This window comes from Drosophila melanogaster, chromosome 3R (genome assembly GCF_000001215.4).
Source record: "Drosophila melanogaster chromosome 3R".
NCBI lineage: Eukaryota > Metazoa > Arthropoda > Insecta > Diptera > Drosophilidae > Drosophila > Drosophila melanogaster.
The window spans coordinates 11231900-11256413 of NT_033777.3; the positions used below are offsets into that span (position 1 = coordinate 11231900).

General features: G+C 42.2%; 9 protein-coding genes and 1 long non-coding RNA gene across 18 annotated transcripts, besides 1 other annotated feature; 6 read left to right on the forward strand and 4 right to left on the reverse strand.

Annotated features, from left to right (window-relative positions):
- Window positions 1-12: 12 nt before the first annotated feature.
- On the forward strand, window positions 13-640 carry Dph3 (Diphthamide biosynthesis 3). The gene is made up of 3 exons (NM_141800.2): window positions 13-225; window positions 295-369; window positions 442-640. The coding sequence occupies exons 1-3, from the start codon at window positions 118-120 to the stop codon at window positions 517-519; spliced, it is 261 nt and encodes an 86-aa protein (NP_650057.1). The 5' UTR covers window positions 13-117; the 3' UTR covers window positions 520-640.
- Window positions 530-3114, reverse strand: Arfip (Arfaptin). Its single transcript, NM_141801.3, has 5 exons — window positions 2609-3114; window positions 2023-2545; window positions 1503-1671; window positions 1318-1425; window positions 530-1227 (listed from the first exon to the last, which is right to left on the reverse strand). Exons 1-5 carry the CDS (start codon window positions 2829-2831, stop codon window positions 1183-1185), a joined length of 1068 nt encoding a protein of 355 aa, NP_650058.1. The 5' UTR covers window positions 2832-3114; the 3' UTR covers window positions 530-1182.
- A 126-nt stretch (window positions 3115-3240) lies between these two features.
- On the forward strand, window positions 3241-4178 carry CG17721 (uncharacterized protein). 3 transcript variants are annotated; one of them, NM_141802.2, is made up of 2 exons: window positions 3241-3607; window positions 3702-4178. In NM_141802.2, the coding sequence occupies exons 1-2, from the start codon at window positions 3510-3512 to the stop codon at window positions 4015-4017; spliced, it is 414 nt and encodes a 137-aa protein (NP_650059.1). In that variant the 5' UTR covers window positions 3241-3509; the 3' UTR covers window positions 4018-4178. The 3 variants fall into 3 exon arrangements, with proteins under 3 accessions (NP_650059.1, NP_001247041.1, NP_001247040.1); NM_001260112.1 differs by having other exon boundaries at window positions 3484-3643; NM_001260111.1 differs by having other exon boundaries at window positions 3484-3607.
- Window positions 3327-3371: a mobile genetic element.
- Window positions 4179-4386: 208 nt separating the features above from the next.
- CG31441 (uncharacterized protein) lies at window positions 4387-5725 on the forward strand. 2 transcript variants are annotated; one of them, NM_001300354.1, is made up of 3 exons: window positions 4387-4593; window positions 4651-5441; window positions 5501-5725. In NM_001300354.1, the coding sequence occupies exons 1-2, from the start codon at window positions 4458-4460 to the stop codon at window positions 4659-4661; spliced, it is 147 nt and encodes a 48-aa protein (NP_001287283.1). In that variant the 5' UTR covers window positions 4387-4457; the 3' UTR covers window positions 4662-5441; window positions 5501-5725. The 2 variants fall into 2 exon arrangements, with proteins under 2 accessions (NP_001287283.1, NP_731558.1); NM_169382.2 differs by having other exon boundaries at window positions 4387-4589.
- A 190-nt stretch (window positions 5726-5915) lies between these two features.
- CG31388 (uncharacterized protein) lies at window positions 5916-8215 on the forward strand. Of its 2 annotated transcripts, NM_001260113.1 has the most exons (7): window positions 5916-6086; window positions 6154-6710; window positions 6912-7001; window positions 7058-7142; window positions 7212-7534; window positions 7612-7728; window positions 7997-8215. In NM_001260113.1, the coding sequence occupies exons 1-3, from the start codon at window positions 5970-5972 to the stop codon at window positions 6976-6978; spliced, it is 741 nt and encodes a 246-aa protein (NP_001247042.1). In that variant the 5' UTR covers window positions 5916-5969; the 3' UTR covers window positions 6979-7001; window positions 7058-7142; window positions 7212-7534; window positions 7612-7728; window positions 7997-8215. The 2 variants fall into 2 exon arrangements, with proteins under 2 accessions (NP_001247042.1, NP_650060.1); NM_141803.3 differs by lacking the exon at window positions 6912-7001.
- On the reverse strand, window positions 8142-9092 carry scpr-B (SCP-containing protein B). The gene is made up of 2 exons (NM_141804.2): window positions 8967-9092; window positions 8142-8913 (listed from the first exon to the last, which is right to left on the reverse strand). Exons 1-2 carry the CDS (start codon window positions 9078-9080, stop codon window positions 8239-8241), a joined length of 789 nt encoding a protein of 262 aa, NP_650061.1. The 5' UTR covers window positions 9081-9092; the 3' UTR covers window positions 8142-8238.
- Window positions 9093-9283: 191 nt separating this feature from the next.
- scpr-A (SCP-containing protein A) lies at window positions 9284-10221 on the forward strand. The gene is made up of 2 exons (NM_141805.2): window positions 9284-9416; window positions 9482-10221. The coding sequence occupies exons 1-2, from the start codon at window positions 9297-9299 to the stop codon at window positions 10154-10156; spliced, it is 795 nt and encodes a 264-aa protein (NP_650062.1). The 5' UTR covers window positions 9284-9296; the 3' UTR covers window positions 10157-10221.
- Window positions 10222-10308: 87 nt separating this feature from the next.
- On the reverse strand, window positions 10309-12100 carry CG17734 (uncharacterized protein). 3 transcript variants are annotated; one of them, NM_141806.4, is made up of 3 exons: window positions 11883-12100; window positions 10925-11114; window positions 10309-10664 (listed from the first exon to the last, which is right to left on the reverse strand). In NM_141806.4, the coding sequence occupies exons 1-3, from the start codon at window positions 11974-11976 to the stop codon at window positions 10643-10645; spliced, it is 306 nt and encodes a 101-aa protein (NP_650063.1). In that variant the 5' UTR covers window positions 11977-12100; the 3' UTR covers window positions 10309-10642. The 3 variants fall into 3 exon arrangements, with proteins under 3 accessions (NP_650063.1, NP_731561.1, NP_001247043.1); NM_169383.3 differs by having other exon boundaries at window positions 10309-11114; NM_001260114.2 differs by having other exon boundaries at window positions 10309-11114; window positions 11590-12100.
- A 302-nt stretch (window positions 12101-12402) lies between these two features.
- Window positions 12403-14963, forward strand: CG5214 (uncharacterized protein). Its single transcript, NM_141807.2, has 7 exons — window positions 12403-12617; window positions 12888-12991; window positions 13046-13147; window positions 13222-13761; window positions 13840-13984; window positions 14189-14494; window positions 14559-14963. Exons 1-7 carry the CDS (start codon window positions 12543-12545, stop codon window positions 14691-14693), a joined length of 1407 nt encoding a protein of 468 aa, NP_650064.1. The 5' UTR covers window positions 12403-12542; the 3' UTR covers window positions 14694-14963.
- Window positions 14964-15731: 768 nt separating this feature from the next.
- On the reverse strand, window positions 15732-24224 carry lncRNA:cherub (cherub). 3 transcript variants are annotated; one of them, NR_048371.2, is made up of 3 exons: window positions 23536-24224; window positions 22659-23440; window positions 15732-19034 (listed from the first exon to the last, which is right to left on the reverse strand). It is a non-coding gene; the product is annotated as a cherub (long non-coding RNA). The 3 variants fall into 3 exon arrangements; NR_125141.1 differs by having other exon boundaries at window positions 15732-23440; window positions 23623-24224; NR_048372.2 differs by lacking the exon at window positions 15732-19034 and having other exon boundaries at window positions 20652-23440.
- Between the last annotated feature and the right edge of the window lie 290 nt (window positions 24225-24514).

Sequence of the window (24514 nt, forward strand, 5' to 3'; positions counted from 1 at the left end):
TTGGCAGCCCCGCAACACAACGTGCCCATTTGTTTGGCGTGGATTAATCTAAGTTATCGCAAAAAAAACTCAAATATAATATGACCTTTAGGCGCTGAATTAAGCTGAAGGTACGTCATGAGCATCTATCACGACGAGGTGGAGATCGAGGACTTCGAGTACGACGAGGAGGAGGAGATGTACTACTATCCCTGTCCATGCGGCGATCGATTTCAGATCTCCAAGGTAACGAGTCGTATACGCAACCTTTTTTTTTCTGGACTCCCCATATCACTTGGTAAATTTCCACTTTAGGAGGAGCTAATCGAGGGCGAGGAGGTGGCCACCTGTCCCAGCTGCTCCCTAGTCATCAAGGTCATATACGATCCGGTAAGTGACTCATTCAGAAATACACCTAGAACTCCCCAGAAAACTCAAGCAATCTGATTTTCCGAATTTCAGGAGATGTTCAAAGCTGAGGAGGATGAAGAAAGTGCGCTGAACGAGAAGCTCGGCGACCTGAAGCTCGAGAAGAACTAACACACAGTTTGGTGTAATTAAATAGTTTTTATTTATATATTTTTATATATATATAGACTTCATTTTAGTGTAAATAATACGATGACTAGTAAAACAATGATTTCAAATTATGCAAGCTCGCAAAAACAGTTTCGATTCGTTATGGATTATTCGTTTTGGGTGAATTACAAAGGATTTATACACACATTCTAGAATATCTAAAACTAAAACACTCATATTGCACCGAGTACACTTTGTTATATATGTTTTACAAGCGCGGAGGACAACAATATGATGATAATCGAACGAAAATTTGGAAACACAAACAAGTTAAAGGAACGTCAGCGTACCAGCTGTGGAAATGTGAGTAGTACAGCGAGTTACATACAATGGAAAGCGGTTGGAAAAATATATAAATAACATACACCTACCACTCTCACTTTCTGCTTACGGCTTAGGAATTCGACTTAAACTTAGCACGAAAATATTGTTATGGTTCGCCATGCAGTGTTTCTGTCCACTGCATCGCATACTGAATCATCTCTGCCACCGATCTTTTCCTTTTTCTTTTAGAGAGCGTGCTCGTTCAGCAAATGAGTGGAGGTGGACGACGTGTCCCGATCTCCTCCAATATACGCGCCTAAGTGCTTCGCGAGTGAAAGGGACGAACTGCGTCTACTCGATCTACTGCTCCAGCCAGGATCCAGTGACGGCATTGGGTGACTTAAGCTGCGGGCCACAAGAGGAGAAGTGAAAAAGTGAATGTGCGAACGAAGTTTAATGGGAGCACTCTGCTCCCATGTTTCCATGCTCACTCACCTTTATGTTGAACTGCTTCAGAGTGCTCTCCAGTGCCATGGCATTGCCCGAGAAGTAGGCAGCGATGGCATTGTGCAGCAGAATCAATTGCTTGTGCATCACTTTAATCTATCGACGGATAAACGGATTGGATCAATGGTTAGTCTCGCTAAATGCATAGGTAAGATCCATTTGGCACCACTTACGCGATTCTCGTCGAGAAATTGCATTTTGACGGCCACGTCCGAGCGCAGCTTCTCATATTGCTCCTTGTGCTGCGCATAGCTGCGCTGGGTCTCCTCAAGAGCGACGGCCGAGGGCGTCAGCTCCGGCTTGGTGTTCTCCAAATCCATGCGGTAGGCATCGAATTCGATTCTAAAAGGCAGGAGGACATTACTTCTACTACATATAATTCTCATGCCTTTTTATGAAACATACGATGGCTTTAGGAAATAAAAACTTATTGCCATTGTAGAGATTATCATGGAATGCGGTTATGACTAATTGATCCAACGTATTTAAATTTTTTCAAGGAAATAATACGATAAGCAATGTTTCAAGCTTGTATACAAGGCTAGTTTAAAATGCATTTCTGATAAGAGCTGTGTGGCACAACACTTTTTATAAAAAGCCACACACATGCTGAGTTTAAATTAAAATCGAAGAGATCGATGATGATTTTTCCTTCGTTGTTGCACGACAATGAAAGGATATAGCTTTGGTTACCTGGCCGTTTCGTACTGTCGTATCGTCAGCAGCGTATCGTCGATCGTCTTGTTGCACAGTGTGTTCACCGACGAAATAAAGAAGTTGAGCGCATTAAGCAGCAGCTCGCCGTTCTTGGTGAGATTGCGCTGCGTCTCCGAATTGCACGTGAACTCTTTCTGCAGCTCGGGGTTCTTCTGGGCCAGATCGGCGAAGGAGTCGGCCAGGGCGTGCTGTGTGACGACCACGTGCTGGAAGTGCGAACTAAAGGCCCGCGTTAGCCTCAAGATGGACAGATACTTGCGCTGCGTCTCGCGCAACTGCTCTATCTGGGCCTCCAGTTCCGAGTCCACGGTCCGCTGCGACTTGCCCAACTTCTCCAGCATTATCTGTCGCGTACACTTGTACGTCGATATACTCCAGTTCTTGAGACTGTCGATCTTGGAGGCGCTAGTGCGTATAATGCTGCCGCTCCCGCTGTCCGTGGGGCTCAGGATGCCGTTACCGGATGGTGGACTACTGGGCGACATGGGTGTGGTGGGTGCTGCACGAAAAGATCGATGCTGAGTCAGTTGGTCGCTAAATCGAGGACTCGTAAATAGTTCACCTGAATGGTTTCTTAGTGGCAGGCTGCTGGGGGCGCCAAAGGGGCCGCCGACACCAACTCCAACGTTGCCGCCACCACCTCCTCCGCCGGCGATGCTGTGGCTGCTGGCGCTTCCAAGGATCCCGCTGCCGCCTTCGGTGCCCGTGTGCACCGCTCCGCAGCTGTCGTTCAGCGAGGGCGCATCCTTCAGCATTTCGTGAATGCTGCGCTCGCGGTCCGTCATAGCTATGGCCGTCGTTAAGTTAACCGCCCGTCTCACCGAGTAATTGCCAGCGGAAAATCCTCCTGTCTGCCCGTTTTGTGTGGGGGTGTGCCCGATTAGGTGTCTGTGTGTGTGTTTCTCGGGCAACGGCGCTGGAGGTTTCACTTCGATTTCCACGCCGAAATCGATGGCGCACGCTGGGCGAGTCGAGACTTTAGTAACCCCTGCCTGGACTCGTCAAAATTCTCAAATCCCTAAAATTCCGCATAAAGTTCATCAAACTGTGTTCACGAACTGAAAATCGGTGTGACTGTGCGCGAGTAGGTGGTTAAATGCCACACTTGGACTGCTTGGATACCGGCTGTGCGACACGGTATTTTAAAGGCGGAACGGTGGAGTTTGGAACACGGGGAAGTCCTGTCCTGCAGGTCAAGTCGGTGGGACGTGGTTTGGCGGGACAGTGACTGCTGCGAGGACTCTCCTCTGCGGCACCAGCATTAATTTTTAATTCATTTTCATATATATTCTTGATCATGATCAATAGGCCAGTTGATGTGGCCAAGCAATTCTATTTGGATTTTCAGTGCCGACCAGTTGCGGTCCCACTAAAGTGGAAATTTGATTTAATTTTTGGGGATTTCATGGAAAATCTCTACTTATTTCTATTTCCACGTTACTTAGGCCAATAGCCAGCGGAAAATGGTCTACGTGAATCTAATAATAGGCTTGGGCCTGGTGTCCGTTGCCGCTTTCGCCTATTTCAATTGGCATAACGACCGCAGTTCGCCTTACTCCAGGTGGGTGCTATTAAATGAGCGTCGAATCGTGGGCAGGTTGGTGCCTTGCGATTCAAAGCTAAAATGTTGGCTTAAATCCCTTGTTTCATTGCAGGTCGCCGAATGGCAGGTGCACCTTTTGCCAGTATGAACTGAGTGATGACGACCGGCGCCGCATGAGGTGTGGACATGCCATGCACAATCTCTGCTACTTGGTGTTTCGCTATTCCCATAGAAAGTGCCTCGAGTGCGATAAGGTGGTTAATGTCAATATAGCCGGTGACTTGTGCACGATTTGTTTAGATCCCCTAAGTGTTTACACCATGGTGTATCTGCGCTGCAGCCACGCCTTGCATGAGAAGTGCCTCCACCAGTACCAGGCTAATGGTGGCCGCCACTGTCCGGTCTGCAGAATGGGAATTAAGGAGTAGGTATCACCTAGTGATCATGCAGCCAGGCAAAGCCATATATCAGCATAAGCGTGCACTTAATGCAAGGCTCAACGAATTTTATATATAACATTAAGTCGAGAGCAAAGAAGTCTGATTAAGATTTTAGTTCTGAAACGAATAAAAGTTAGATTTCTTAAAAGATGCCGATTTCAACCAAATTGTTGTTTAAAATGAAAGAAAAGTATTGGATGCGTCTATGCTTTTTCAAAAAAAAAAAAAATAATACAATTTTATATTTTTGTTTTGAATTGTTCAAATATCGTTTAGCCAGTGTGTACACACCACGCACATGCACTTAGTAAACAGACAACAGCTGATGTGCATCTTCATTATCTCGCTTGCCATTCACTTGAATGTAATGCATCACAATAATGTTGAGTTTTAAAAAACCTTTTTAAATATCGTTTGGTTTGCTCAAAATGTCTGAGTTGCGATCGATTTGCCGAACTTGTGGCAAAAATGTGACCAATTTGCAGGGTCGGGCTACCAAACTGTTCAACAAAAGCAACTATCACTTTATTAGTATACTGGAAAATATCACCGATATGTATGTATGTAAGTGAATAAAACTAAAGTATGCTGTCTATTTAATTGATTTAAATGATTGTTTAGCTCGAATTTGACACCACTCTGCCACATCTAATTTGCCAATGTTGCAAAGTGCAGCTGGACAGGATCTTAACATTTCGCAATAAGTGCTTGGAGGTCCACAAGTCTTTTATGGCCGCTAACAGGAAACTTTTGCGAAAAAAGGCGATAGTTGATGAGGAACTCGATAAACCGGATGTTGAGAAGCTACAGCAGGATTTGTGGGACCACACGGATCAGGAAATGTGTGTAGCAATGGCAGATACAGCTGGGCTTCTGCGGGAAGATCACAATGATAATGAGAAGGCGAAGGACGCAGAAGATGCGACTCAGAATGAGAAGAATCAGGAGGAACAAGTACAAGTACAAACAGAGGAGGTGGAGCACTGTCAAGAGCAGCTCCATAACATGTCCATCATCTCGAAGGGAGTAAGTGCCCGTGTCCCCAAGCGTACGAAGCGCAACTCCAAGTCCTGGTTCTGTGACCAGTGCGGCGGCGTCTTCAAGTCCTCTACCTACCTCAAACTGCACCTGCAGCGACACAGCGGTCACAAACCGTTCGCGTGCGACATCTGCCAGGCCAAGTACTACACGGATAACGAGATGCGGCGCCACAGAATCCTTCACACGGACGCCAGACCGTACGCTTGTCGGTTCTGTAGCAAGACCTACCGAGGATGCAGCAGTAAAGTGGTCCACGAGCGGACCCACACCAACGAGCGTCCCTTTCAGTGCCAGCATTGCGACAAGGCCTTCACCTCCACGTCGACGCGTCAAAAACATGAGATGCTGCACACTAATCAGCGGAAGTACCAGTAAGTAGGAGCACTAGCTGTCCTCCGTAAAATATGTGCAAACTGACTGTATTTTCCAGCTGCGAGATCTGTGACCAGTGGTTCCTGCGCTCATCCCATTTGACCCTACATCAAAGCACTAAATTACACCAGCGAAGAGCTGAAAGTGCTAGGATTGTCTAGAATTCATGTGGACTGCTGAAAGTACAAGTTTATTATAAGATTCCTAAATTGAACAAATTGATTCTATTTTTGATTTGATGGTTCTAAAAGAAGAAATAATCAAAATGTACACCTGTGACATCAAAGGTTTTCGACTTTTCGCTCTGCAGATACAATGGTTTATTTCTTGAAAAAAACTTGTAACAACAAATTGAGATTTTGAAAATCGGCGGAATGGCCGCGTTGCTGGGCGAATGTCAATTCGAAATCGACTATGCGTGGGGCTGAGAAATGCGAATGCCGCTTTTCTTGTTCTTCCGTCCAAACAAACCGAAAAAGATACACTTCCAATCGATCGGGGTGCTGCGTTATCTCATTACACAAGCCATGAGGTACATTTGCAGGACCTGTTCTCGTATGGCTGATCCTGCGGTAGCCAAGAATCTCTTCGATCCATCGAGTTCTTCCGTTTTGCGTCAAATAGAGACTCTAACTAACTTGCAGGTGAGTGCGTTAGCGTTTTGCGAAAATAAAAACCGAATAAATGCCGCGATCTGTAATCACTTTGCAGCTAAAAGAGGACGGCAAGTTGCCCAGGTTCATGTGCCAGGACTGCCAGCACGACCTGCAGATTGCCATCGATTTCCGCCGCGTTTGCATCGAGGCCCAGGAGCTCCTTGAACTTCAGCTAAGGCAGGTGGAAAAGGAGGAGGAGGCGTTCGAGAGCCTGGCGGAGCAATGGCTGGATGATTGTCCGGATGAGTTGTCCAACTTGTCGCCAGTGCTACAGCTGAATGATCGCATGGATTTTATCTTCGATCCCGAGCCACAGGATAAGAATACGGATGAGTTGGCTTCCATAAAGACCACGACAACAACAGAGTATATGAATGCATACCAGTCAGTGGCCAGTCCGCAATCTTCTCCAGAACTTTCAACAGATAGCCAGTTGTCGAATGAGCACTTTGACATGGGCCTCTCTCCCGAATCAGAACCCGAAAGTGAAGCTATCGATAATCGGGACACTTCCTCCAGCCACACGTGCAGCAAGTGTGGCCTCGAATTCGAAAACGTGGACGAACTGAAGCTGCACAAATACCATCTGCACGACATCCCGCCAGATACCAAGTAAATAATCATATTTTAGAGGCATGCTTGCATGATTTTCCCATATTATTCGTTCGAAACTTGTAGAAATCCTAAAAGATCTGAAGACGTTCCGTCAGGGCACAAAATATGTTTAGTTTACATTGCTAAATTGGCTATTAGCTAGCTCTCACATTCATTCCGTATTAATTGTCTTTTGTTTTAATTTTTATTTAATTTTAGAACGATTTTCCATTTTATACGTGCTGCTCTGATTGGAATTAAGGAATCCTTTAAACCCTATCACTGAATGACTAGAACAACTTATTCACAGTATGAGAGAACCTACCAATCAATTGCCACAATTAACACTTTAATTATCCTTGTAGATTCGTCTGTGACCACTGTGACGAGGGCTTCCGATCAGCAGCCGCACTTACGCGGCACTGCAACATGATTAATCTTCCATTGACGGTAATGATTCCATCTAAAATGTTCAATACCTTTCATAAAGGATTGTATTTTGAAACATTTTTTTTGCAGCACTCCTGCACCAAGTGCAAGAGCCAATTCCACAATCACATTCTGCTGGAGACTCACAAACAGCGGTGTCTCAGGCCGCCGGCGTCCCAGCATGTGTGCCACATATGTGGCAAGCATCTGACCACGGCCTTTAATCTGAAGAATCACCTGGTTCGCCACGCGGGCACACGACGCCACAAATGCGACCAGTGCAGCGCATCCTTTTATACAGCCGCCGAACTCTGTTCCCATCAGAAAACCCACACAACCGAGCGTCCCTACATCTGTCGCTACAACTGTGGCAAAACCTTTCGCTTTTGCAGCGCCCGCAGCATGCATGAAAGGTAGAATTTCAGACGAATCTCCACCGTCACTTAGCCCACCATCCCCACTTACGTGACCCTTCCAATATATTCCGCAGGGTTCACATGGACGCCAGCAAGCGTATCTACCAGTGCGAGTACTGCCCCAAGTCGTATGTAACACCCAGCGAGTGCAGGACACATCAAAAGTATCACAACTTGACTCGCGATCACGGGTACGACTTCCTCCCAGTTCTTAAGTATTTGCAGAGAATGCAAATTAGAAGGATTTCCATTATTCGCAACTAAATAACGAATCTATCTTGCATGTCAAACGTATTTTTTGTTTTATATGCAAAAAACGATTGTGTGCCTATATATTCCTATAAAATATCAGCAGTACTCTGTTGAATATGATATGCTGCAGTTCAATGTAATCAAATTACTTTTTTGAAGCCTCATGCTAATGAGTAAAACATTTTTTTCACCCCCAATCTCTTCCAGCTGCGAAATCTGCCGCATAAGCTTCAAGACAGCCAAACACTACAGATCCCATCTGAAGTCCAATGCCCACAAAACTCTGGAGGCGCGTGCTAAAGCTGCTGCATCCCCCAATTCCCGTGGAAGAAATTGTTCAACGAATTGAATTCATTATTGCCAGTTGCATGTTAATTATATATACCGAATTGATATTAATAAAGCTTCCGTTCCGCGTTCATGTTTAAGATCCCAGCATCTACTATCACCTACATCGTCTGTGTGTTCTCGATGACCTTCTCGTTGTCGTAGATCTCCTTGGCGTAGCACAGATTGGGGTAGTCGTAGGCAGCTCCATATCGGTTCTTGCAGCCGGTGGTTGCCTTCTCTCCCGGAGTGTAGACAGGCTGACCCACAATGTTCGATGTGGCGAAGTTGCAGGTGAGTACGAAGTGGTTGTAAAAGTCCCGGGAGAAGCGCACGGCCGCACATCCCACATGGGTGTTCTTCTCGGCCACCGCGATGGTGAACTTGGTCACCGCCTTGTTGGGAAGCTCCTCCGGGAAGCTGGCGAGGATCTCGGGAGATGCATTCGAGCGCTCAGCAAACCAGTTCTCGATCTGCTCCTTTATTATTTCCGCATCGGTGTACTCTGTCTCGGCTCCGCTGTACTGGAACAAGGCGTTGTTCTGGCCGGCGTAGGCGAATCTCTCGGTGCTGCGACATTTATCTGGCAGGGACTCACAGGTCTTTACGTTCAGCAAGGCCAGATGGGAGAGCTCCTCGCACCAGGACATCTTGGCCATGCGAACAGCCTTGGGTAGTCCTTCTATTTTGCCTCCAGCCACGTTGTTGCGCAGCTCGTTGAAGAGATTGAGGATGAGTTTGTGATGCGGCTCGATCTTCACCTCACGCACGTCCTTGGGACAATTTTCACTGAAATTCTGGGCGAGAATGGGTGAGCACCAGCAGGTTTTGGCCAGCTATCACTACTTACTCCCTTGTTGTTGCAGGCTATGTGCTTGTCCAGGCACGTGGGCAGAGCACAATAGTCCGCTGCAAGGCTTATTCCCAGCAGGGAAGTAAGCAAAATCAGACACTTAATGGCCATCTTCAGCGTTGGTTTTGGACTGAGGCTTAGCTACCCAAAGTACCCTATTTATAGGATAGCTGTGGCAATCGAACCGCAGTTGCAACATGTTTTCCAGTATTTTCGCAGCTGAGTTTCCAAGAATGTCTGGCCAGGAACAAGTGGCTGAGCTCAGTTCGAATGCCATATAAAAGCAGACCCATCTGCTGTCCAATCCAGTAGCCAAGAACTAGCATCATGGCGTTCACCAAGGTTCTCCAATTGATTCTCCTAGCTGTGGTTGCCATTTCCTCTGCCGTCGACTATTGTGCTCTCCCCACCTGTCTGGACAAGCATGTGGCCTGTAACAACAAGGGAGTAAGTTCTTATGTAAACCAAATTCACAGGAGTTCGTATTGGTAATGTCCTAAATCCCCATCCAGAACTTCAGTGAAAATTGTCCCAAGGACGTGCGTGAGGTGAAGATCGAGCCGCATCACAAACTCATCCTCAATCTCTTCAACGAGCTGCGCAACAATGTGGCTGGAGGCAAAATAGAAGGACTACCCAAGGCTGTTCGCATGGCCAAGATGTCCTGGTGCGAGGAGCTCTCCCATCTGGCCTTGCTGAACGTAAAGACCTGTGAGTCCCTGCCGGATAAGTGCCGCAGCACCGAGAGATTCGCCTACGCCGGCCAGAACAACGCCTTGTTCCAGTACAGCGGAGCCGAGACGGAGTACACCGATGCGGAAATAATAAAGGAGGAGATCGAGAACTGGTTTGCTGAGCGCTCGAATGCATCTCCCGAGATCCTCGCCAGCTTCCCGGAGGAGCTTCCCAACAAAGCGGTGACCAAGTTCACCATCGCGGTGGCCGAGAAGAACACACATGTGGGATGTGCCGCGGTGCGCTTCTCCCGGGACTTTTACAACCACTTCGTACTCACCTGCAACTTCGCCACATCGAACATTGTGGGTCAGCCTGTCTACACTCCGGGAGAGAAGGCAACCACCGGCTGCAAGAACCGATATGGAGCTGCCTACGATTACCCCAATCTGTGCTACGCCAAGGAGATCTACGACAACGAGAAGGTCATCGAGAACACACAGACGATGTAAATGCTTTTTCGATTCTTAGTCCATAATTAAGTTGGCAAATAAAAGCTAAAAGAGCTTATCATTTGAAATCTCGGCCGTTGATTTTATAGTTTTAGGATGGGTTTAAAAATGTTGGCCCGGATAGTAAAAAAAACGTATGGGTGGTTTCTTTTAGTCTAAATTGATTTATTTAAGTATATCATATCATGCGAGAGGTATTTATCATCTTGTCGTCTGCTTCGACAGCTTTCGTTTGGATGTTCAACTTGTACATTAAAACACACAATATCACAATCTTACGCAGGTTTACAAAACTGTATCTAATGTTGTGGGCTTGAACGCTCGGGAATACTTGCGAGAGTCCTGCCCTCCAGTGATTCTATCCAAGTGGATCGGTATGAACCATGATGATGCAATAAATAGAGGGTCTGATTGCTTATGTGTAAGTGATCTAGCCGATGTCATCTTGTGATTTTTAGAGAGGGACGCCGAGCAATCAGATGGTCTTTAGTTAGTCAATGACTTTGTGCTAAAATTAAGAGTAAATCAAATAGGGGAAATAAATAAATCAAAACGTATGAAAACTAAATAGACAGTCATGAATATGGGAATATGCGTTTCAGTGAATGTTAATAGACATGTGGAAACCGAAAGCATTTGGAAATAGACATAAATATGAAACAATTGTATTGGGGATTCAATTGGGATTGGGATTCAGGATTCTTTCTGTACGCGGTTAAAACAACTTAAGCTACAGCTAGTATTAACTAAGTAGGAACTGTCCATTACTTTTCCTTGGGCGCCTTGTCGAACAGGTACTCCTTGGCCATGCTGTAGGCCAGTCCGAGGGTCAGACATCCGACGACGGTTCCCTGGGCGGCGACTCGCAGCTGCATCAGGAAGACGCTGGTGCTCATCGTTCCGCGGTTCCGGTACTTGTACGCTCCAATCAATCCGGCGGCCACGAATCCGGTAATACCTGTGAGTGAAGGTGCGAATCACCGATTAGTTTCTATTGTCCATGCGGCGGATTGCTTGTTGTTGCTAGCTGACTGCGCGAAACAGCTGATAAAAGCCAGACGTTGCGCAAATAAAATCATACAAGTAAATACTAATTATGTGAATCTAGTGCTGCCAAAAATGAAGCTAGAATTTAGATAATATTATAGAATCACATAATGTAACATTTTATATTCTAACTAAAATATAAAGCTCTTTAGGAAACTGTTTATTTCAAGCAATATCCATATCTTCGGAAACTATTCGAAAATTTTTAAAGCGGCGCATTTTACTGTAATCTTTTTAATAGCTAAAACGATGAAATCTCTCAAATAGTCAGCACTTGTCAGCGTCAGCTGTTAATTGTCGCATACGCAGACAAGAGAGCTGAACATTCGAACACGCGCAAAGATCAGATGGCTACGTGACGTCACGGATGTGATAATCTCATTTGCCTTGCGATTTGCGTGAATTTCGAAATACTCCTGTTACATCATTCGCTCTCCAGAACGAGTTACGGATCATACTGCATTCACCGTTATGTCACACAGTGACATCAAAAAGTGACCCCAAATTGACGTTAAACTCATGGCCAAGGTCAAGATTAGCCGACTTCCCCGCCGCACACGCAATGTACATTCGTAAATGTGTGTAGATATGTGCGTATCTAGCTGGCTGCTGAGCCAAAAGTTTCCATGTGACGTCACGGCGGCAAAACTTTCGCTGTCCGGAAATTGGCAAAACTCACCCACAAGCATGAAGGGCGATTCCTTTGCTTTCCTGGATAATTTGTTGGCCTGAGCGGCATCCTCCTCGCTGTCGAAAAGGGACTTGGAACTCATTTTCACGAATATTATATTATGTACGCGGGCGGTTCGGATCGGTTTAATCGCTTGGCAACGTTCGCGAAACTTTCTGCAATGGACAGCAGTTCGAGCAATGTGTGACCAGAGCAAAAACTTATCGCTCACAGAAAGGTTTCCCAGAGTAAGCTATATTTAAATAGTCTATAAAGTTCTAAAGTTCTGCTAATCTGTAAAAATATTAAGACCACTTAACTACTCAGGTTATTGCTAAACATTAGATTGCATTTATTTTGATTATACACAATTAAAACTTATCAAGGGCATCGATAGTTTGGCTGCTGTTCTGGCCGCACTTCAAGATAAAAATACCGAAAGCCGCTATCAGCTGTTTGCAAGCTTTGCGCGCTTTTCCGCCAGGTGACGCTTTTGCCGTTTCTGTCATGACATAAGAAATTGGTATTTTTTTAAAGGGAAAGGGGCGGACTGCAGAAATCGACGTTGCTTTGCCTTGGCCGCTAACTCTGTTTTAAATTCGAGTGCTTTGACATAAATTGAAAGTAGAACAACCGTCGAACAGAATTTCGCGGACCAGAGTCGCAGCAATGACGGGAATAATTTCGATCGTAACGAGACGGCTGCCCCAAACTTTGGGAATGCGAGCCCTGCGGAGTAATGAGGTAAAAATTGTGGACGGGCTGGGGATTGCCGGGTGGAGGGGGCCCGTCAGGTGTGTGATATATGCTCCGGCGATATATATGTACATATCAATTTTTATCCCATATTCACTGCCCGCCTGGCGCTCGCCGATTATGTAATTGTATGGGTGTGTGTGCGTGCGCCGCTGAAAAATGGGAAAAACTTTTGTTTGGGACGCCCGCTGCACGTGACCCGTCAGCCGACGTTGCCTCCTGGTTGTGCAATCACTAATATTTGCTTCTTTCCGCCAGGTAAAGCGCTGCATCCGCCAATATTCTCGGTTAGTTGCCTGCGCCGCCCAGCAGCAGCAACTGCTTCGCCAGGATGGCTCGAATCGCTGCCAGGAGGCCACCAGGTAAGTCCTTCACTATCCACAAGAGTCCCTTCATCCAGAGTTGTTTATTCCTAGGCTTCTCACCTGGCAGGGAATCCACACCACGTCGAGCTTGTGGTCGGAGCAGACCGTCAATGTGCCACCCTTTGCGGACTCCATTGCCGAGGGTGACATCAAGTAAGACCACGGCACAGGGCTGGTTTCAAGCAACAGGTTCATGCTCATCTATTAACGATCAATTCCTGCAACAGGTTTACTTGCAAGGTGGGTGACTCATTCGCCGCTGACGAGGCTGTCATGGAAATCGAGACCGACAAGACGACGGTGGCTGTGCCAGCTCCCTTCTCCGGAACTCTAACCGACATTCTGGTGAAGGATGGCGACACCGTCAAGCCCGGCCAGGCTCTGTTCAAGATCAAGCCCGGTGCAGCGCCCGCCAAGGCAGCTGCTCCAGCGGCTGCTCCTGCGCCTGCTGCCCCAAAAGCAGCACCAGCTCCAGCTGCTGCACCCAAGCCGGCACCTCCACCACCTGCGGCCGGCGCACCAAAGCCACCACCACCGCCACCACCAAAGGCAGCCCCTCGACCACCGCCACCTGCTCCAGTGGCTGCACTCAAACCGGCCGTCGCCCAGGTGAAGGTGCCACCAGCGGACGGATCGCGGCAGATCCTAGGCACTAGGTCCGAGCAGCGTGTCAAGATGAACCGCATGCGTCTAAAGATTGCCGCCCGCTTGAAGGATGCCCAGAACACATGTGCCATGCTCACCACTTTCAACGAGGTTGATATGAGGTGAGTGCTTGAACGAACTGAGTGACGAAACTACAGCATGAAATTGAGCTATAAAACGCATAATCGTTTCTTTTTTAGCTATGCCATGGACTTCCGAAAGCAGAATCTGGATGCGTTCACTAAGAAGTATGGTATTAAGTTTGGATTCATGTCGATCTTCGCCAAGGCTAGTGCCTATGCGCTGCAGGATCAGCCCGTAGTGAACGCCGTCATCGATGGCACGGTAAACAAGCCTCCGCCCCGCCCTCCGCTTATCATATTCTTATCGCCCGTGACGTAGTTTGGATTGCCACGCTTTTTTAAATGGCCTTATCAGGCGAACATTTAGCTTATATGGTCGCATTTGTTTATGCAATTTCCCGTGGCGATATGATGAATGTGGAATTTTCTGTGTTGCCAAGCGCTCATAATTGCCTTCATTTTGCAGGACATCGTGTATCGCGACTACGTTGACATCTCTGTGGCCGTGGCTACGCCCCGTGGATTGGTGGTACCCGTCATCCGCAACGTGGAGGGCATGAACTATGCGGACATCGAGATCGCACTGGCCGGTCTGGCCGATAAGGCCAGGCGTGATGCCATCACCGTGGAGGACATGGACGGTGGCACCTTCACCATCAGCAATGGCGGAGTGTTCGGATCCCTGATGGGCACGCCCATCATCAATCCGCCACAGAGTGCCATTCTCGGCATGCACGGCATCTTTGAGCGGCCAATTGCTGTCAAGGGAGAGGTGAGGACTCCTCAACATTCGCTTAACAACCTGCTGTATTTTAATCATTGCATTGTCCAACCAGGTCAAGATACGTCCTATGATGTACATCGCCCTGACCTACGATCACCGAATCATTGATGGACGTGAGGCGGTCCTGTTCCTGCGAAAAATAAAGGCTGCCGTAGAGAACCCAGCAATAATTGTTGCCGGATTGTAATGTGAATTGTCTTAAGACACGTCCACGGCCTTAATTTGATATTAGCCTTCTTAATTTGAAACTGTCTTTGGTTATTTATTATTTCATTTTGCGAGCGTCACAAAAATTAGAAAATCAACCGAATTCGAACTACTCTTAGCAACGGATGTAGTATAATAAATCAAACGTGGATCTTTTCTTAAACATAACCTGTGCACTGAATGTTATTGTTAACCTAAGACGCTGCGATGGAATGTCGTAATAAATCGATGATGAATATTGACCAACCTCAATGCATTCGATTGTCAAATGAAGTGGTTTTTTTTTTGGACTAACGACCTATTAATGGCAGCTTGTAGCGAAACTAAAAATTGATCATATTGAATGTCTTGGTAATCTTATCTGAAGCAATATTTATATATATCTTAATACAAACTATAAACATTCTTATCAAATAATTTGTCATGTGAGTATGGCTTTAATTGAGTTTTAAGTGGATTGCGTCTAGCGAAGGTGATTATTAATTATCTCTGATGGCTTTTTGCACGGGAATAGTTTTGTATTTTTCGATTATTATTATTAATTTGGTCCCATCCGGTCTGTTCCGACTAATATACTGTACTAAAGAAAAACACTTTAAACCCGGGAGATGCAATATGCATAGAAACGGAAGAGATCACATGGCTATATCGACTCGGCTGTTGATTCTAATCACGAATTTATATGGTGGTAAATGTATCCATTGCTGCGTTGCAAACTTATCACTGAAAGCAATTCACTCTCTGGCAGGGATTCATTTAAATTGGCTCTCTCAGATAATTTTAAAGACTATAGGAAGATATTGAAATAAGAGATTTAAAGGGAGATAAGAGGGGAAATAAGAGTTTTAATAATGTCTGACGAATATATACATATATTAATTTTTTCTTACCATTTGAAGAAGTGGTGACCATTATTACAGATTTCGTAAATATCCCTTGGAAGATTCACACTTTCATTTGGAATCCCTTTTCCAAATATCCTCACTTAATAATAGCACAGTTAAGTAAAAGACAGTTTGTATTGTTTTGTTATTAGAGCAAATTGGCTTGTACAATTTTATTGATTTTTGTTTGGTATTTTTTTAATCTCGCTATTTCTAATGTTTACAATATTTATGTGTTTTTGAGGTTGTACGGTTGAAATAACAATTTAAATAATATATATTCGTATAAAGGATTAATTGTGATTTTGATGGATTTGTGCCAAATGATACTTTTGTATACATTAAACTCGTATTTTTAGCTTACTTATTGAAACTTAAATTTTTTTTGTAGATCTATCAAAGATTGATTAACACAGTTTTGATTTTGGTTCTTTTTTTTGTCCTGGTTGAAATTCGTTTTTCCAATGTTTTGCTTAACATTTTCGCTTATCACATGTGTCGAAAAAAAAAATATAAGAAATTGAATCTGACGACGATAATGATAGTGTAGGGAGATTATCGAAATAAAATATAGATAATTATACTTCTGTGTGCAAATGAATTGTGTGTATAAAATCACATAAAAAATGCGGCAATCGTTTCGTCTAAAATATTCCGCAATTCAATTGCGAAATTTCCAAGAGTTGAAATTTTAGACAAAAGGATTGGCATTATCTACATTAGTTTTCCTTTCTTTAGCATTTTGTGCGTTTTTTTTTTGTGCAATTTCTCGTATATATCTCGAATAATTTTAGCTTAACTAAGGGGATACAAAGTGTAGTTACGTGGTACAATTCGCGCTTAATCGTAGTTCCTGTTCTTTCTTCATTTCTTTAGGTCTTCATTTTGTTTCATTTGGGTCTAAAGAGGCCTAAGATGTATCTTTTTGGTCTGCCCGATGGGAAATTTCCATTATCTACGGTTTTTTTTTTTTGCTCAACGGGGGGCGTTGTTGTGGGCGGGGTCAGTCGGCACTGCACTTGGCTTAGTGCAACACTCTTAAGTCTAAGCAATTACACTAGGTATCCCCAACCTTGTGTCCGAAATGTTAACTTTTCGCGATTGTGGTCCTTTTACTCCTGTTCTGGCTATGGAATATATGCATATATGCTATACTCGCATACTACCTGTCCTTTTGTTTGGCTGTCTCTCTCTATCTATCTCTATCTGTCTCTCTCTTTGCGTAGATCTGGCCGGGAAGGATATGCTTTTCTAGCTTTCTTTGCTTTTCTTTCATTTCGAATGTCTTTCAATAGAACTATTGTACAAGATTCCATTTGCTACTCTTCGTGGGTGCTTCTCGCGTTTGTCTCAATGATTTTTGCAAATTTCCAAATTGCCCGAAACTTTTTTGGTAAATATGTTCTTTAAATTTTTTTTGTTTTATCGTAGTCCTACTAGCCAAAGGTGGGAAGATGCTGCTCTCTAGAAATGTTCTTGTGTGTAAATAAAATTCATAACTAAATTTCTGTGCCGGATTTGTCGGAGGGGAGGTTGGAGCTACTATAACTGCTACTTCGTTGTAAATTTGGTTGCTTGAATTTGCTTGAATTTGGTTTTTTCTTTTTGGGCTTCGGCTTGGGTGATTTCGAGGGATTTTCTACTAGTACAAGTCGGAAATGTGTAATTTCATAAGACGGTTTTTGCAGTTTCTTGTTTGCCAAGTCTCTGGGTGGTTGGTTGGTAAGTTGGTTGGTTGGTTGGCTGGTTGGTTGGATGGCTGGCTGGCTGGATGGTTGGATAGTTAGTCGGTGTATGTGTCGTCATAGTCGGCGGCTGCCACTTGGCCGGGCAACTTTTGCCATGAATTTATAAATCAAAACGTTCTGCTGTCTAGTGGCCATTGACTGGCTGCTGCGGAGGATGGGTCGGGGTCTCTTGCTCGGATTGGGTGTCCTGTCTTCTTGGCTGAGGGTCTGCTTATGAGGGGACCTCATGCTCATGCCAGCCATATTTTATTTATTGATGGCAATTATGCCTCGACCTCGGCTATTGCCAGTAGTTTATATAAATTTGGAGTTTTGTTTGATGTGCTTTCAGCTGCATGATGCTATGATGATGGTTCGAACTTTTGCCAAAGAAACCAAGTCTGACCACAATTTCAGAATGGGAGTTTGGGTGCCTGGAGTTTTAAGTTTCGAGTTTCAAGTGTTTTAGCTGTGCTCGTGACACTCGTGCCGAATATTATTTAAAGTTGCGGTTCTGCTGGCCATGCTGCTGATGCCTTCATTTTGAGTTTGAGTTTGAGTTTCTGATTTTGATTTTGATAATGATTTTGATTACGAATTGGATTTGGGTTAAGTTGCAGTTTGTCTTCAAATTTGTGATTTTTGTGCGGCGGCCTTCGGGCGAAAGTAATGGGCTTGAGGATTCGGTCTCTCCTGGGGGCGGATCAAAGTGGTCATGGTCATCGTGGAATCTTTTGAGTATGGACTGGACTGGACTGGACTGGACTGGACTGGACTGCTGGCCTGGGATTCTGATTTTGCCGGCTCAACTGATTTTGGTTACTGGTCTAGCAACCCTCTTCTTTGAAATCGCGTGCCTTTGTTTTTGTTTCGGTTTCGGTTTTTGTTATAGTTTACAGTATACAGTGCTCTCAGATTCAGATTCAGTTTCAGTTTCGGTTTCAGTTTTTGTTCTTGTGGATTTGGAATTTTCACGAGAGCTGGGAATTGTTTTGTTTCGCTGTGATTTATCTGCCCTTTGGCCGCTCTCCGCTCGCCGCGCCCTTTGGCCGCCATTTCTAAGATTTTGGCCAGAAAGTTGCCAGGAGTTTCCCTAACCATTATCCTGTTCCTGTCGCGTCTTCTTCGCCAGCTCCAGCTCGGAATTTTTGGTGCCTTTCGGCGGCGGCCTGCGTTTTTGCTCCTGACATTTGTCGCATTAAAACTTCCGCAGTTTCTTGTAATTTATAATACTGGCTTTTGAAATTTAGCTGCACTTCTTTTTTTCGCTCTTGTTTTTGAATTTTTGGCGGCTCGGTTTTGTTTTCTCAATTTAATGGGTGGGCTGCGAATACTTAATCATCTTAATGTGGTAATAATTATGCACCGAAGGTTCCTCGAAATGCTGCGACTTTTGAACAGGATTTGTTGTTTTTTTTTTTTTTGACTTATTTAATTTGGCATTGGTTTGGTTGGACTTTTGAATGTGCACTTATTCTTATTGTCATTTTGATTGTTTTTAAATACTATGCTGCTTTGTGTGATTTTGGATAGAGTTTTGATTACCTGGTCTGATAAATGCTTTAAATTAAATTTTGGTCTGAATATTGAATTTTGTGGCCGGGGTGTGGTTCAATTTTGAGTTGAATTTTGGTTTTCGGTTTTCAAATTTGATGATTGCCAGAGGAGCCGAAAGTTGAATTTGGATTTTTGGATTTGGTTTGTCTGGTTCTAAAATAAAGTAATTTAGATATGTTATTATTATTTTGAAAAGGGAAACCTTTTTGTTTAATAAAAGAATAAAAGAAATTTAATACAATTTAGATTAAAATGAATAATATTTCTAATATGATTGGTTTTAATATTTTGTAGAATGCACGTATAAATTGTGTTATTTAAGGCATTTGGATTTCTTTTGAGATTCAAATCGGGTAATTTTGGTTTTCTAGACCATTTTAATTGTGAAAAAGTATTGAGCAAATTGTAAAATGGTGGCACATGTTTTAAATTTGTTAAATTGAGCTAAATAATTTGAAAAGGAGTCTAAATTTAAAAAAAAAGACTGGAAGTAGTTACCTTACGAGAATATTTCGAAAAACTAATAATGTAAATGAAATGTAAAAGAAAAGTTTCTAAAGTTGTGAAAGAAAGTGAATTTTTTTGATCTAAATTATATTCAGTTTTTGTTTTAATTATACTTTTTCTAAATTTTTGATTTTTGTATTGCGGTTTGTTCCGTTCTTTACCGGATAAAACGTTTCCATAATTGCATAAATAGTGAATTTTAATTCAAAATGTTTCTTTACTCCAAAAATTTCCTGATGCATTAAGACTCTAATTTGATTGAATATTTACAACGGTAAATCTTTTGTCAATTTATATATATAATTTTCTCAGAACTGGTTTCATCGCCTTTTGAATTGCAATCATTACAAATTTTTGTTGTAGTTCATAGTTTTCAGTCTGAATAAATATTTATGAAACTAGCTATCTTCATTTTGTTTCTTTTTGAAACTCAAATTTAGAAACTAAATGTGTGTTTTGATTGTTCTATTTTCATAACTGTGTAATTAAGAGTATAATATGAAATTTTAATTTTATTGTTATTCCAATAGGGCTTTTTGTTATTTTTTTTTAACTTGTTGTGAAATAATTTCATAAAATTTGTAATTAATGAAGAATAGTCTCTGTTTTGAATGAAACATGAAGTTTCATGAAATGAAACTAACTATTAAAGGCAGTGATTTTTAAAATATTTGAATCTGACATTTTACTTGGTGTTTTTGAAAATAAATTTTATAAAAATAAATTTTTAGAAATATTAAAATTTTAAACAATTTTGAAGAACTCAACTAAATTATTTGGGATATTGATTTTGAATTCGGTTCGAACTTTTGCTTTTAAATATTTGTTCGTATAATGTCTTGCTCTTGTTGTTTTTGCTCTTTTTGAATTTAAATAAGTTAGAAATAAATTTTGTATTTTGTTTTTAACTGCGGTTTTTGATTGATTTTGATGTATTTCTTGGTTTGAGTTTTTATAATATATAGATAATCAAACATTGACATTTCTTTGCTTGATATGCTGATATGTTTTTGTTTGCAATGATATAATGATTTTAGAATTTTGATTTGATTTGGAATTTGGTTATGATATTTACAATAAATAGCTTTTGAATTTAATTTTATGTGCTTGATTTTGAAACAGATTTTTACATTTGTAATTTAGAATTACGCGATAATTCATTTTGCTGATTTGGAATTAGATATTTTATATGGTTGTAATCTTAATTTGAATTGATCTTTAATTTTGCAGTTTTTAATTTGGTAGTTTTTCTTTTTTGATTTTGAATTTTGGTAGATATTTATGTGACTTTTAACGGTTTGATTTTGATTGAATTTTGTCAATTTTATGCTCTTTGATTTTATAGTAAAACCTTTTCGGATTTTGAATTATTTGATTCTATTTCATTTTGAATTTCTATCGTGCAATCAATTTTTATACAACAAAAATTTTTTGGATGATTTCTTAAATTTTAAATTTTGAATTTTGTCAGAAATTTGAAAATTAAGATTTATTTTTAGTGTGTGCATTATATTTTCCAGTACTGTCATAAAAAATAATTTAATTCTTTTAAATTGTTGGCTTATATTGTTTTAGAATTTGAGTTTGGTTTAAAATTTAAGTGTAGTTTTTTTGAATTGAATATTATTTTTGAATTTGGATGCGTGATTTATATTTTCATGATGCATAGCGAATAATAAAATTATTGTCGATTTGGATTTTTTAAATATTTTTAAAAATTCTTCAGTGTGTTGTCGGAAAAATGTAATTTTTTCATTTTTACTAAAAATGTGTTATTTTTGAATTTAGTAGACCAGTTAAATTTAATTATTTTCTTTTTAAATTTAGGAGTAATACATGAGCTTTAATTTAGTTGTTTTGATGTTGAATTTGAATAAGAAGTTTTGAAAAAATATTTTCAAAAACAAAGTTTTTTGAGATTGTATTTTACAGATTTTCATGAATTTAATTTGTTTGGCTTGATTTGGATAATAAAGTTCGATTATTTTTAGTGTAAGCAAAACTTTTTTTGAATTTGGATCGATTTTTGCAATTTCGTGATTGTAATAGTTGTGATATCGCGTTTTGGTAAATTTAAAGCGTGGGTAAATAAACCAAAGATATTTTAAAAATGATTCTATTTTTTAACCGGAATGTAGTATTTAGAATAAGCTTGGCAGTATATTGATTTCGATTTGTCTGAACTAATCGTAATGAGGTTTGCGTTTGAATGTTGGTTTGGTCGGTCGAAGTTGTTTCTAAGTCAATGACCAGAAGACATTTTTGAGTACTTAAGGGTTGGGGGTGGCTTAAATGACTTCCTGGGGTTTTGTACTGTCGTTTGCTGTACAAATTTCTATCAGCACTTCTGGCGCATTAAATATTTCTTTGAAATTTTCAAAAACGTGTGATTAAATAATGCCGCAACGCCTTTGCTTTCTTTAATGAAAATGTCAACGAAATATTGAAAGCGCTGAGAAATGCTTGAGTTGTTTAACTGGAGTTTGGTTTGGCTATAGTCCTTTCGCTAACCTATAACCTATAACTCGCTTTCGTTGTATTTTCCTATCGAACTTTTTGGGGGGTCAGGCTATTTCTTTTCTTCTTGGGAATCGTAGAAGCAGCTTCCTTTGCAGCCATTTTATTGCCAAAGGGGTGTGAGTGTTTGATGGGTGAGTGTATGGGTGAGCATACCCCTGCGCGTGTGTGTGTGTTTCCTAAAGTGTGTGTGTGTGTGTGTGTGTGAGTGTGAGTGAGTGTGGCTGGGTGGTTGATTTGCGCCTAAAGCTCTGGGCCATGCGAAACTGTCTTTTGGCATTTGCTTGATTTTTGCATTAATATATTGTGGTTTAACTAAAGATTTGTAATGACGAAACGCGAATTTGGAATTTGTATTCATTCGATTTGCGTTTTGGGACACAAAATGATAAACTATTGCATTGTGTGTGTGGAATTTGGCGGGGCAGGGGCGAACTCTTTGGTTGAATAACGAAAATAAGATATTCAGGGATACTTTCTTTGCCTTCTGGAAATGAAGCCTTCTGCGATGCCGTAGAAGAAGAGTTCGTTTTTGGATTTTGAGTTGTGTCGGTGGGATTTTGAAATTTTGCTTCTGGGCTGCTGACGAGAGTGAAATGAGGCTCACCTTTGGCTCGGTTTTAGGTTTTTGAATTTGCATACTTTTAAATGTGATTGGAATTCTTTGTTTTTGGAATTTTACTTAGTAAGGCTCCAGTGGGGTTACTCAAATCTGTTTTTGAAATTAGATTCTAAACAGTAGTCAAAACATACTTGCGAAATTCGGAGAGTAAAAGGTGGGCACTCAGTCGCTCTCTCTCTCTTTGCTGCTGCTTCGGCTCTCTCTCACTCTCTCTCTCTCTGTCTGTGTCTCGGTGTGTGCTTGTTTGTGAATTCGCCGCAGGATGTGGGCTGTATGTGTGTGTGCTTCCTGTCGAGGGGTGGCTTTTGCTGCTTGGGGTAAATCACTGCCCCTGCTTAGATATTCAGCTGGATATCTACGGCGGGGCAGCTTTCTCCTTTCTCTTGATTATCTGCTGCTTCTGCCGGCGTCGGCGTCGCTGCTCCATTTCGTCCTTCTGCTCCTTTCGCCGTCAAATGCTCGATCCTTCTCCTCGCCATCGAGTTCATCATCATCAGCTTTGTCGGCTTTGGCCCCAGCAAAAGTGTACTTGGATATTTGGTTTGCGCCTGGACTTGAATTTTGGTTTCCTTCCTTGCAGTTTCTGTCGGATTTCGGTGTGATTTGCTGGCCGGATTTTTTGCTTGGGGCACAGGACTCTTCGTTGGGCTGCGACGGGGCGTGGCAGTTGCTTAAGACACTGGCAGTTTGGCTGGTTGGGAATTTCGATTCGATTTTGATAGCAGTTTGGATTTTGAATTTCGTTCTTGGCGAGATTGTCATTGCAGTAGAGAATTATGAGCAGTAAACACTTAAGAATTTTGTTGAGTTTCATAACAATTTCGTTGATGGGGATGTGAGTTTGATCCGGATGCAAGACATATGGTTACTGCTCGATCCATAATAGCTTTCCTTTCTTCAGATTCTGGGGTTCCTTGAAGGATATATTTAAAAAAAGAAATGTATAAGTTTTTGCAGGAATAATTACAATTTTCAAAAAGATCTGACAAGTGTATAAAACTTATTTACCTGTAAGATATAAAAACGATATTATTATCTCTCTTCACTAAATATTTGTCATCTCGTGCTATTTGGCCAGATGTGTTGTTAACTTTCCAATTGGTTTCAGGCGAATTACAATTTTCTTGGATATCAGCTTTCCTTAATTTTCGATGGTACTTTGGAATTTGGTTTTTAGTTATTTTTGGAATTATTATTAATCCAAGATGGTATCGTGGTTGTGTGTGGTGAAAATATTTCAATTATGCTTTGATTTCATGTGTTATTTCGCTGACATTGATTTTTTTGAATTTGGTTAAATTTTTGCTTAAACTTAGGCTTTTGCCTTGTTGTGTTTAGTATTTATGTTATACTTTAACCATATCACGAAAATGTGTAAGTTTCACATTAACAATTTTCGCAAATTGTTCGTTTGGCTTGTTGGTACTTGGGTTTCTTTTTATACAAATTAATCTGACATTCGGCGGTAGAATTTTTGCAACTTTTTCGACTGAATTTTGTTGGGCTTGCTGCGGTGGATTTGGTTGATTTTGTTCTTCTGTCGGTGTGGAGATGCTGCAACAGCCTCCTTAGCGCCGCCTGGACATGGCGCTGCGAGGAGTCCTCGATCCTGGTGCTTCTGTTGCTCCTGTGCGGCTCCTACTGCTGCTGGTGCTGCTGCTGCTGTTGATCCTCAGCGTTTGAAGATTGAAATGAAACTGATTGATTCTGCGCAGCAGCCGCAGTTTATATACCCGCCAGATCGGTCGAACCGACGCCAAGCGATCCGATCGCAATCAGGATGCTAGAGCTTTGTCCATTGTCTGCCAGGATGTGGACAAAGGACGCCGTTGGCAACAATGAAAACCCGTTGGGCAAGTTTATTATAGAAAAAGCAACGCTCAAAAGATCGGAAAACGCTCGCGTTTCCTTTTGGTGGTGGGTCTGGGATCGCGGGGTGGTTTCAAGGATCGAGATCTGTAGGCAGGCAGCATCAGTTGCCACACCT